Source organism: Amphiura filiformis, chromosome 20, assembly GCF_039555335.1.
Source record: "Amphiura filiformis chromosome 20, Afil_fr2py, whole genome shotgun sequence".
NCBI classification, from domain to species: Eukaryota; Metazoa; Echinodermata; class Ophiuroidea; order Amphilepidida; family Amphiuridae; genus Amphiura; species Amphiura filiformis.
Window position 1 is genome coordinate 32,335,739 of NC_092647.1, and position 13,152 is coordinate 32,348,890.

The following is a 13,152-nucleotide window of genomic DNA, read 5'->3' on the forward strand; positions in this document are numbered from 1 at the left end:
CCCCTTTTAACATTTAAGCGATGTCTCCATGTATGAGAACTATTATAATAGGTTTACCAGATTAGGATGCATGAACATTATCAACATGCTGGAAGCTTATTTAGAGCACCCTACACATAGGAGCCATGCCCTACCAGCAAGTGTACAAGTATTTGTCGCCTTGCGTTTTTACGCCAGTTGCCTTTTGACATGATGCAGTCATGTCTACAGTAGAATTCATCTCGACCTTTGCAGGACTTAACCCCATTAAAAGCTATTAAACCAAGATAACACTCATTGAAACAGCTCAACTGATTAAATCGGATCTTCTCTGGTTGTGCACCAGTGTCTGTTTTCATGTGCTATATCGCAATAAAGCTGGTATTATAGCTTCAGTTGGGTAACCGATTATAAAGGAAACGAAAGGAAACAATGGTATGTGTAGCTTTGTTCACGAAATGAGACAATGGCGTGCTTTTTGTAAACCAGCATTCTTGAAAATGAGCAACATAATGATTGTTGACTTAACACGGTTTGGAAATAATATTATCTGTCGTTTACATATCCTTCCTAAAACACAAAAGTACGACCCTCTCCAAACACCTAAATTAGCTAAAAATTTAGGACATGTTACAAAACTATATTGTCTAGAATTTTAGAAGAGTACTTTTAATATTGGCCTGTTATTTTTCACACAGCGACGTTAACTAGGCAATGTACTATTACCTATAACATTAACTAAAACACCAAAGTACGAATATTTCCAAACATCTAAATTAGCTAAAAATTTAGGACATGTTAAAAACTATATTTTCTAGAACTTTAGAAGAGTACTTTTAATAATGGCCGGTTATTTTTCACACAGCGACGTTAACTAGTCATATCCCCATACTTTTTACGTAGGGCTATTTGTAGAGGTCACGCGTCAATGGGAAAGAGCACTGTGTATTGTGTATAGGAAAACGGACAGTAACTGCAGTATGAGAGATGCCAAGGACACTTTTATCCATCCCGTAAGCAAAGCAACTGCATCGCGAGTAGTTCGTCGTGTCACACTGGTGTTGTGCCATTTGAAGAATCAACATATAAGGTTCCCTACCACTCCAGCGGCTGTCCAGCAGACACAACGTGACTTCTTTGCTGTGGCTGGGTTTCCACGTGTGATCGGGGCTGTTGATGGCACTTTGGTGGGAAGGCCCAGATGAGTATATGTCAGTCGGAAGGGAGGCCATGCCATCAATGTGCAGCTTATATGTAACGCACATTACATGATTACGAATGCCGTGGCCAGGTGGCCGGGCAGTACCCATGACAGCAGGATTCTGCGGAACAGCCTGATAGGAAGACATTTCGAGAATGGTCGTCTTGAAGGGGTTCTGCTTGGGGACTCGGGGTACACTGTGCAACTAGCCCTAGAACTCTGGCCATAGTATCCGTTTTTTACTTCTACTAGGGCCAGAGGCACTTACATTGAAAAAATTGTTGGAGATGCTTGAACGATCCAGTACAAAAAATTACAGCATTTTAATGCTTGATCGAACCAATACAAATGTGTGTCAGGTCACTAATTAACATGATAAAACCCACTTGAGAACACACAATCGCCGGTCATTTCTAAAGATGCATTTATACTCAATCGCTTTTGCAGAAACCTGAATCGCACGCATGGTCAGTGTACTAAATCGCCGTCATATTTGCCTGCTGAGCATGCGCATGATTCGCTGTTTTTCAAAAGCGACACGTAGGCCTATATTGACACCCTCTGTGGGTCAACGTTCTCTAAAATTGTACACATAACTTGTGTAGTTAGCGACAATGATTCAGTCTGATGATGAGTAACCCATGGGTATAAACACAGCTTTACACAATGACTAATTTACATAGGCACAAAAGACCGTGTCCATGTACCGTTACTCAGCCAAACACGGCAGAGTAGGTCCCGGATCTTCGGTACATGTTCCTATCTCCTCAACGTTATACATTTCCAACAAGGAAAGAGATACGAAAAGCGAACGTCTATGTGCAGCCGTGGCTGATGACACCAGTGCCCAATCCTGACACAGCACCACTTAAAGCTTACAACCGGTAATGTGCACAAAACAACTGCTCTTTTGTTAATTATTTTGTATTTTTAATTATAGGCCTAATATGTTGCAATGTTTGTGTTCAATAAAATGTTCAAATATTTTTGTGTTGCCTAAAATAGTATTGAGGTGGCACATATCAGTGTACCAGTTAAGTAAGCTACTACACAGAGCAATTAATGCTTAATTTTACCCTTTATTATGATTTTAAGGGGGGACATCTCTCCTTGCCAAATTTTAGGGGGATGTATCCCCTGGCCCGTCCCCCCGGCTACCGCCGCCTATAACAAAAAATGGTAAAAATTCTAGTGTCAATTTATCAAAATCCAAATTGGAATAGAGATACAGAGTCAGCAAAAAATAAAAGGTTTGAATGAAAGTTCTCCATTTCAGTTTTGATGCTAATTTTCTTTAATGGGCAAAGACACCATAATCATGTTGTACATAGTGGTAGCAATATATGAATTCAAATTGACTTGAGTCGCTAATGTCAGATTTGGGCTTAAATAACAACCAGAATGCTGTAAAAATTATATGCACAGCAAAGTTATGCCCCTAGTAAGAGAATTTGGATACAAATATCCGTAGGGAATGACATTGTTTCAGGTCAAAGTACACTTCGTCGTTCCCATCGCACAGTTTTATACAAAAACAGACAAAAGTGTTTCACATACAGAGCTATACAATACTGGTTTTGGATTTACCCTCAAATTTACTTATTGCTATGATTAACTTTCCTTAAAGGGTACTTTTTTTTATGAAGAAGACAGGTTTCAATTTTATTGAATTCTGCATGCCAATCTTTCAAGTAACATTGTGTAATAACATGGTATCAAAGTTATCAAAGTTATAGCTCTGTATGTGAAAAGAATTTGTTTAAAATGGTATTAATAAGCTTATAGCTCTGTATGTAATGTGACCGACGACTTGAGGTTATCTTTTTTATCCTTTATTAAATGGTTTCTAAATTGCTCTAAGTGGTTTTTCATATAAGTTGGCCTACATGATATGGGTACAAGACTTGCACACTATTTCAAGTACTCAAAACAGTAACATGCATTAATGCTATAAGACAATATTTTATTTATCCATTTTGTACATAAACATTATGTTGCCAGAGGTTTCCAGTGATATACAAATCTCAACTTTTTTGAGAAAAGTGGGGAGATGATGTTGTGGATCACGAAATGCCCTTTAGAATTAGATGATAAAAACATATGTTGCCATTATATACAAAGCTATACATATTTATTTTTAACACTTAAAAATATCATTTTTTTCAATAAGAATTTCTCAGCAGTGGCATAAACCAGGGAAACAAGGGAGATCACTTGGCCTGGGCGCCATCTTTGGGAGTCTCCAAAATGACAAATTCTGCTAGATTTAGTATACACCAGACACAAAAAGAAACTTGTCAGTTATAGTCATCCTTGTTGTTCAACAACCTGCTAATTTTGGATTATTCTGAAATATACATTTTGTTTATTTGACTTTGCTTTCTCATTTGACACCCTGTTTGTGAATATCGAGCAAGAGGTGGCCATGATATGCGCCTCTAAACCCTCAACCCCAAATATCAAAAGTTGCAATTTCAACCATTTTCAGGACCGCATCGTTGTATTGAATACAAGCACCACGGGCCAATCAATAATGCACACATTGAAACAGGCACAATTGAATTGTTAAAATGGCAACTTTTCATTTTGGGGTTTGAGGGTTTGGAGGTGCATATCCAGGTCAAATGAGAAAGCTAAGTCCAATTAACAAAATGTATATATTTTAGAATAATCCAAAGTTATCAGGTTGTTGAACAGCAAGGATGACCATAACTGACGAGTTTATTTTTGTGCCTGGTGTATATGCCATGCATAGAGTGTTAGGACCGACCACAACTTACAGATGGTTTCCATGGTACAAAAATGATATGACACTACACCAAATGTAATGATCACACAATGTCATTAGTAATCATGTTCTAATTGCTGTTTTCAATATTTACTTATTTTCCCTCCGATCACAGTCAGTCACCAGGAACCTGATAGAGCAAGTCAATGGACAACTGAAGAACAAGTTCAGATGTTTGATTGGTCATGGTTTGCAGATAGAGCCCGCTAGAGCCTGTGATATAATCATAGCATGTTGTGTTTTGTTCAACATTAGCAAGGATTTGAGAGAGCCCCACCTTGATGCACACAATGATAAGCCTGTCCAGCGTGACCCAGATGAAGCAGCACCTGAACCTGACAACATCCTTGGTGTAGCTGCTAGAGCTGACATAATCACCAACTTCTTCACCTAGAATTTGTTTCATGACACTCTGCAGTGGCTGTGATTTCTTTGTTTGGCTTTAAATAGAAGATTCTTAAACAGCTATAATAATATTGTCAATCTGGCTGGCTTATTATAATTATCCTTGTGTCTGGGCCATGTTACATCTCGCAATAGATATGCGTAAACTATGTATGATAACTTCACACAAGAATACACGCGGCATGCAGCAGTGATCGTGTGAACAAGCACATTATTTTGCGTCCTTGCTCAGGAATGAACTTGATATAAATAATAACAAATGGACATACATTACATCAAAGTATAATTATAGGCTTGATCTATTTAATGATCAATAAAAATATTGATACCCATCTGTGTATCTATAAAATCGCCTGATTATTACAAGGTATGTACCATCAATCATTATCACAACTCGACGTTCTGCCTTACGATTTGTTTGCTAAAATTGATTTTTGGGTGTTTTGGCTTCTATATGGACCAAACTGTCAGAAAATGACGGGGTTCAAATTTTCACACCCCTCCCTCACTTTCTGGGGGGTCACCCCATTTTAGATACCCTTAACCTATTTTGGCACATATTTCTGCCATTTCTTAACACATTTTAATAATAATTTAAATTGTTTGTGTCTTTTAAAGTATACTGAATATATTTACTATACTGTCTAAGTCACTTGAAGTGTATTCATTTATATTGTCCCTCCTCATCATTGGAACCCATGGAAGCACCCTACAGCTATGTATATCACTAATGGTCCAATGCACAAAGCCATGTTGTTGGTTTCTTTGTATTCTCAAGTTATCTATAGCATTTTTGTAAGAGACAGTTCTGGTTGACAGGTGTTGTTTAAGTGTCAAACGTTTAAGTGTGATCTATTCTCAGCAGTCATCCAGTCAAGTTAGTTCAATCGAGTTGATCTATTCATCATGAAGCATCAGCTGTATCATCCATGGCATCATCTGTAGCAACATCCCTTATAGTGTTTGCACAGTCTCCACTTTAGCATTTGCACAGAGCTGTGCAAGGCATGTTATTGTTTGAGCAGCTGCACCCTCCCTTGCAACCTGCTTTGCAGCCACATTTGACGAGTTTCAGTACTGCCTGTGGATCATGGATAGCAAGACATCTGACTGGAATGTACCCTCCATTCTCTGACTTCCATCCATTCTCTTCAATTGTTGGCAGCTCAGGGCAATTTGTCTAGTATGATTTATCCCGCATAGTTACATAGTTGACACGGAGGATATGAGGCAGCAATGCAGCACGGGATGGAGGTAGCATTTCACCCTCCAAGTTCTTTGACCGAAATAGTTCCTATCTGAGTGATGGCAGGGTTGTTGGACCTGTTGAACTGTAAACACGGCACACAAAATGCTCCAATGCCTTCACCATCAGTGCTGGAAGCTCGCCATGAATAAGTTCAGGAGGAATGGAATCTTCACCAAGTTCCTTGATGAAATTAATGGCAGGATCATCATCAAGCTTCAGGTAGGCATTTATCCAAGTCTTTTTGGAGATTTTAACCAATTTTCCTCCCCAGTCAGCACCAGAAAAATTGTGTAATCCTAGTAGGCCTTGACATTTGTGATGTCCAACAACTTCAACCTGCTTGAATATATTTATTTCTCGTTTCTTTGTACCCTTGCCTTTTCAGCGAAGAAGGGAGCTGCAATGCGCCCACAAGTTACTAAATCAACTAACAGCAGGAAGACATCAGTGTCGGGTGACCAAACGCATATGTCTCGCAAGGTACAATTAGCAGCCGAGGCAAGGACTTGATGTGGAAGCATGTATCAGCCTCTTCATGTGCGTGCACCTCCTCAAAATTATGTCCCTTGATGAAGGTATCATATACGACGACCATCAGGAAAGAACTGTCATTTGAGAAATATTTAAGCAGTTTCTGGCCTAGACATGTCAGCTTCTTCTTGGTCGATAATACAGAGATAAGTTCCATGATGGACATGGTAAGACTCATTTCTCGATGGATTTCGTATTCTACCGACGATTTCGTATTCTACCGACGATATCCATGTATCGATCAAATACAACTTGACCCTCGTCGTAGCCATCCATCATCTTTTCAATGCGTTTGTTGAATGCATTCTGAAATCCGACAGCTTCAGCATGGTTGGTGTCTTCTTCATACTCTGAAGCACAGCCATGGCGACAGCTATTAGAACTTTGACAGACGGTTCTTCATCCCCAAGGACAGGCTGTGGGACAACTGATTGATCTTCCTGCATCAGATCAGGCTGTGGGACATCTGAAGGATCTTCCTGTATCAGGTCAGGCTATGTGGAAACAACTAATGGATCTTCCTGCATCAGACCAGAGTGTGGGGCAACTGGAGGATCTTCCTGCACAAGGTCAGGCTGTGGGGCAACTGGAGGATCTTCCTGCACCAGGTCAGGCTGTGGGACAATTTTAATGGGCTCTGCCTTAGCATTTTCAACAGTATGCATCACACTGGCTTTGTCTGTGGGGATGTACAGGGTTCCATCACCCGCACACAGCGATCGGGGAACCATTGACATCTCATACTCGCTGATTGTTTCCTCAAGTTTAGGAACTAAACTTGGTCGGCTGCCTTGGATTATTAAAAATCTTCCAAGTAACTCATGTTCCTCACGCAACTTGATGACCTCGTCTCCAATACGCACTTTCCTTTTCGAAAAGGTCTTCAAAAGCTTCTTCATTTTGTCCTACACTGAGAGTCTTGATGTAGAGATCAATCGTTCAGAAACAAACTCCTCAAAGCGATTCTGGCCCTTCTCTGCAAACTGTAGAATATCATTCTTTGTCTCATCTCCTACCTACACTACTCTATATTTCATCCTTTTCTATTTTTTCATCCTTCTATCTGTCCACCTTCTCTACCTTAAAACTTCCTTTCGCAACACAGCTGGTTAGGAAAGGTGAGCCAATTTAGTTGGCTTGGTAGTTGTTTTTTTTGTCTGGTGTTGTTTTTGGATTGGAGCTTTCGTCCTAAGTTTCGTAGAGGATGGGAGTTCTTATTCCACATACTAGGGTAAAGGCGCTGAATTCCAGTACTGATGGGCACATAACCCATATCACACTGGCGGTACAGGACACAGATCCCCAGTGTGAAGGTGACGGCGTAACCCCACACGGGCATCAGGAAATGGGCGATACTGTCAAATTAAATCCGGACTGTGGCCTAAAAGGTTGTCCACAGCCGGACAACATCATCCATTTCCTTTTGTCGGGTAAAAGCTAGTGTGGGTGCCAGCTTGTGTTGTGACTTTTACTTCTTCTCTTCATCTTTCTTTCTTGCTGTCCCAATCATAGTGTTTTGTGTAGGATGTGGATTCTCAGGGGGCGCTGAGACCCCCTGTCAGTATAACAGCAAGAGCTGACTTCAAGAACTCCTCTCTTCCAACTCGGAGCTCATCCAGCCTCTACCATGTTACCTCGCCAGTGTGGTATGAGTAGGCAGAAGGAAGGGACACTTTTGTAGGGTGAACCTTCTGTAACCCAGCTATGGGTAAATAGCGAATACTAGCTATGGTTTAAATAGTCGTCAGTGGTCAACAGCATTGATGTATGTGTTGCGCCGGAGGAATCAACCGTATAGTCAACGACAAAACACAATTACACAAAGCTCATATCTGGCATCCAGGGAGATGGTTTGTGTCAAGAGGAGGCTAGTACTGTAAGAACTCAGGAATGGCCCTCTACTGTTGGTACGGAAGGACCTGGCCACCCACCGTACTATTTGGCCTTGAATGTAAGCATGAGAGTACAAAGTCAAAAGAAAACGATGGTATCGGAAGGTGCGACCCGCAGGCCGGAAGATACGTCAATGGCTACTGGGGAAGAGAGAGATGCTGCTCAGAGTACACCTGTTGGTGATGACAGATCAGGATTAAAGCCTGCTACAGGAAGTCCTGTTCTTGATGGTCCCAGGAAGGAAAGGAACAGCACCCCTTTAAGGAAGCCAATAAATATTGCTACATGGAATGTACGCAGTATGTCAGGAGGAAAGATTGAAGTTGTGGAGAAGGAGATGGTTGCAAACAATATTAAGATCCTAGGAGTAACAGAGTTGTGGTGGCTTGGTCAAGGGAGGTTCACTACAGATGATGGAAGTATGTTCATCTATTCTGGAAAAGATACTGGAAGGAAACGAGGAGGTGTGGGTTTCATAATAGAAAGAACCACAGCCAAGTGTGTTTTGGGATATAATCCAATAAATGAAAGAGTGATGACTGTAAGACTGCAAGGACATCCTTTAAATGTATCTATCATACAAGTGTATGCACCAACATCAGATGCATCAGAGAGCGAGATGACAGACTTCTATGAGATGGTACAAGGAGTTATGGATAGTATACCTAGAAGAGACTTACTCATCGTACTGGGGGATTGGAATGCTAAGATTGGCAAAATGAAGGAGAAAACTGGGTGTATAGGCCAATATGGACTTGGGATCAGAAATGAACGTGGAGACAGACTGGAGGAATTTTGTGAAGCTAATAACCTAGTCATTGGGAACACGTTATTTCAGCATCATCCACGGAGACTGTGGACTTGGATGAGCCCAGGAGATAGAACAAGAAACCAGATCGATTACATCATGGTCAGGAAGAGGTGGAGAACATCACTCCAAAATGTCAGGACACGACCAGGCGCTGACTGTGGTAGTGACCATCAGCTACTTGTAGCCAAAGTAAAACTAAAACTGAGAGCTAAGAGAGGCAATGCACCACCTACCAGGTATGATGTTGACAACATTCCCACTCAATATTCAGTAGATGTGAAGAACAGGTTTGACGAGTTACTGAAAGTTAATGAAGAGGAGCAGACCCCAAATGAATTGTGGGAAGACATGAAAGAAGCAGTCTAGAGCACAGCAAAGAAGTACATCCCTAGAAAGATGAAACGGAAACAGCCGTGGATCTCTCAGCAGACCTTAAACCTAGCTGATGACAGGAAGAGAGCAAAGGCAGATGGAGGAAAGGAAGAATGGGCACGCTTAAACAAAGAGGTCTCCAAAAGTGTTAAGGAGGACAAAAGAAACTACATCGAAAGGAAATGTGTGGAAATGGAAAGATGTAAGGGTGACTCAAAAATAGCTTTTGGTATTGCCAAAGAACTTACCAAGAAGTGGGCCCCCAGGATGGATGTTATACGTGATGAGAAAGGTAACACTCTTACCGAAAGTGTAGACATCAAAAGGCGATGGGTTCAGTATAGTTCCCAGCTGTTTGAGGCACAAGATGACAAGGTGTATGTACAGTGTGAAACGTGTGAGGAAGAACCTCCACCATTGAGATCTGAAGTTGAGCTTGCCATGGAACAAAAAAAAAATGCTAAGTCACCTGGCATTGATAATGTAGCTTCTGAGTTGTGGAAGGCAACTGGGAAAGAAGGGATAGACCTAATGTGGCGTCTATGTGGTATCATCTGGAAAAAGAAGAAATGGCCGAGAGACTGGTGCATGGCAGTATTTATTCCACTGCCAAAGAAGGGACATTTGAAAGAGTGTGCCAATCACCGGACCATCAGCCTGATTTGTCATGCAAGTAAAGTGCTTCTGAAGATCATCATCAAGAGAATGAAGAACAAAATGGAGGAAGAAATAGCTGATGAGCAGACAGGATTTCGTGAAGGAAGGGGTACTAGGGACCAAATTGTCAATATCAGGAATGTGATTGAGAAATGCAGAGAGCATAGACTTCCTCTTTACATGTGCTTCATAGATTACAGTAAAGCTTTTGACTGTGTTAGCCACCCTCAGATGTGGGAAACTATGAAAAGATGGGTTTCCCAAGTCATCTTGTGGATCTGATCAGCTGCTTATATGAAGACCAAGAATCGGCAGTCAGAATAAGTAGTGGAGACACAGATTGGTTCAAGATTGGAAGAGGCTTACGACAGGGCTGTGTGATATCACCAAACCTATTTAACATCTACTCTGAAGACATAATGAGAACAGCTTTGGAGGGGTTTGAAGGTGGAGTGAAGTTTGGCGGTACAAGAATTACTAACCTGAGGTACGCCGATGATACCACTCTTATTTGTAGCAGCAGAGTAGAGCTGATTGAACTTGAGCTGAGGGAACTGTGCAGGGCATGTCAAGCATATGGAAAAGCAGAGGCCTATCCATTGACCTCAAGGTACGCCTACTTCGTGCAACTGTGTTTTCCATTGCCACTTATGGATGCGAGTCTTGGGCTATGACCAAGAATGATAGGAAAAGAGTAGATGCTTTTGAGATGTGGTGTTACAGGAGGCTTCTACGAGTGACATGGAAAGACAGGAGAACAAATTCCTGGATCCTCGACAAGATTGGTACAAGTCTAACCATCAGAAGCGGCATAATGGAGAGAAAGCTGAAGTACTTTGGCCATATTGTCAGGAAACATGGAGGTGTAGAAAAACAGATTTTGCAAGGGGCTATGGAAGGCAAACGAGGAAGAGGACGTCCACCAACATCTTGGACTAATGACGTGAAGCTGGTTTCTAACCAGGGAATGCAAGGTGCAACGCACTTGGCATCAGATCGAGTGAGATGGCGTACTCTTGTGAAGACCACAGCAGCGCTACACAGCGCCACCTGACACAGAGAGAGAGAGAGTCTCATCTGACACAAGCGCTGATGAAAACAGATTATTTGAACGGATTGTCTCCACATTGTAACTAAATCAAGTAACGTAGCTTCAGAGCATTTGCTCTTGACCTGACGGCAATCTCTCCTGAGAGCTGATAATGTTCTGTCCTTACAGAAGATCTGGGGACCGTTTCACAAAGACTTACTTACGATTGATCGTAAGTTCAATCTTACGCTTGATTTTTCTACGATTGATCGTAGGCTAAGATTATGCGTAAAGTTCCGTTTCACAAAATCAAACTTACGCTACGATTGATTTTAAGATTAAAATTGAAAAATAATATTTGCGGGAGAGGCTGGATCGTAAGATTGATCGTAAGATCAATCGTAACCTTTGACCTCATGAATATTCATCCAGTCGGCAAGACTTCTGCAAGGCAGCCACTGTCCACATAAAGTGGAAAAATTGGTAAGAAACACCTCTTATTACAAATATTTGTATAATTTTTTTGATTTATTAGTTGCATTGAAGTACAAACTACACAGGAAAGGCTGTGTGTTTCTTGTAGAATTTGAAAACTCTTCAATTTGTGGAGTGTTAAGTAAGCTTATGGGTCCCTGTACAAAAGTATAGGGCAGGTCAATGCAGTTTTGTAGGCCTATTTTGACCATTTTATAAGTAGCCTAGTCTCAAAGTTATAGATTATTTTTACCCAATGTTTTGTTAAATGGATAAATACAGTCTGTTTTATCTTTTGAAGTCATAAGCTTTATTCTATTTAAGCTTAACTGCAGTGTCGTGTTGATTGTAATGTACATGTATGCAGGCCATGCTGGCAGAGCATGCATGATTAAGAGTGATCTTTTGTCTTTTTAAGCCAAGTTAATTAAACAAAACCAACATGTTTTAGAAGGCCATATTATACTAGCAGTCATTGTGCGCTCATGCGATTAAAAAATTGCTAGTGATCAAATGCTCACCATAGTCTTAGACATAGTGAGTTTGCACTATCACTCAACCACCAAGTCCAAGCGTTCATTCGTGGCAAGCAATTTTGCAGTAAACCTTTGACGAACGTGACTGCTGTGATGTTGCAAATTCAGAGCGAACAACAGGTATGACGCACAGTTCATCCATAAATTTCCACTCGGCAACAACAGATCGCCTCAGCAACCAATCAGAGACAAGTGCGTCCAATGCAGTAAATATGTGATAAGGCTTAGCGCCCGACCATCAAAGGTTTACTGCAAAGGATTATACCTTTGTGTCAAACTGCTTGCAATTTAGTACGGCATGCTATTCTTTGGTTCGCCTAAAGTTCAGTAGCGACTTCAATGCCTTTTCGCAGTTGTACTGCAAGTGTGCTGACAGACCGCTCTTGTACGTATGCGCGTATCCCGGCGTGTATATAGGCTGTGATTAACTTTTATACATGCAATTCAACACTTCGCCAACCAAAAGACGTACCTACATGTACGTATGTCACATCTGAACAATGTATAGCATTAACTTACTGATTTAGTCTTGGCAATCATGTAGCATAATTGCTTTCTCAATATTAAAAGTGACTTCACGTTGCGTCACATAAAACATTTTATTGCAAATTGCCTGGTACCGGTACTATGATATTCACATGAGCATTAAGCCCTATTCTTGAAGGCCTATAGGAATATCAGGGGCGGATTTAGAGGGGCGCACCCACCCTCTAATTTTTGTAGAGCGGCGCCTGACTCTATGTATTTTTGCAGAGCAGTGTCAGACTTTGTGCTCGGCGCCCAACTATTGAAAATTCCTGGATCCGCCCCTGAATATCATTTTTGCAAAATTAAAAGAATAACGGGCCCTTGGTCAGAACCTGAATCCAGTCCAAAATCAAAACCACAAAGGGGTATAAATATAAAAGAAAATATCCGAAATATGTCTCACCTTGTGAAACTTATAAAAACGAAACATTTTATGATATTATATATATCAAAACACTACTTTCTTCAACGTGTCTAAGGAAACTATACGTGTTTCCCAAAATATACTACTTTTATCTTCTGAATTAGAATAGTAGTATAGCTTTATATGGTCATGTTGAAGAGATCTAATACTACTCATGTCTTTATTTAAATAAACCATCTAAATATTACAGGCTTTAAAGCCTATTTTGTTTCGAAATCTTTCAAAACATTCAAATTCTTTCCAAATTTCCAAATCAATCTTCTACTCAACCAAT

At 40.8% G+C, this 13,152-nt stretch overlaps 2 protein-coding genes across 2 annotated transcripts in view; one reads left to right on the forward strand and one right to left on the reverse strand.

Moving 5' to 3' along the window:
• LOC140142605 (arylsulfatase B-like) overlaps window positions 1-13,152 on the reverse strand; it is a 63,639-nt gene that overhangs the window by 15,154 nt on the left and 35,333 nt on the right. The window lies entirely within an intron of this gene.
• On the forward strand, window positions 29-4,606 carry LOC140142956 (putative nuclease HARBI1). Its single transcript, XM_072164984.1, is given in 3 exon segments — window positions 29-186; window positions 998-1,381; window positions 4,029-4,606. Coding segments are annotated over 3 exon segments (876 nt in total). The 3' UTR covers window positions 4,363-4,606.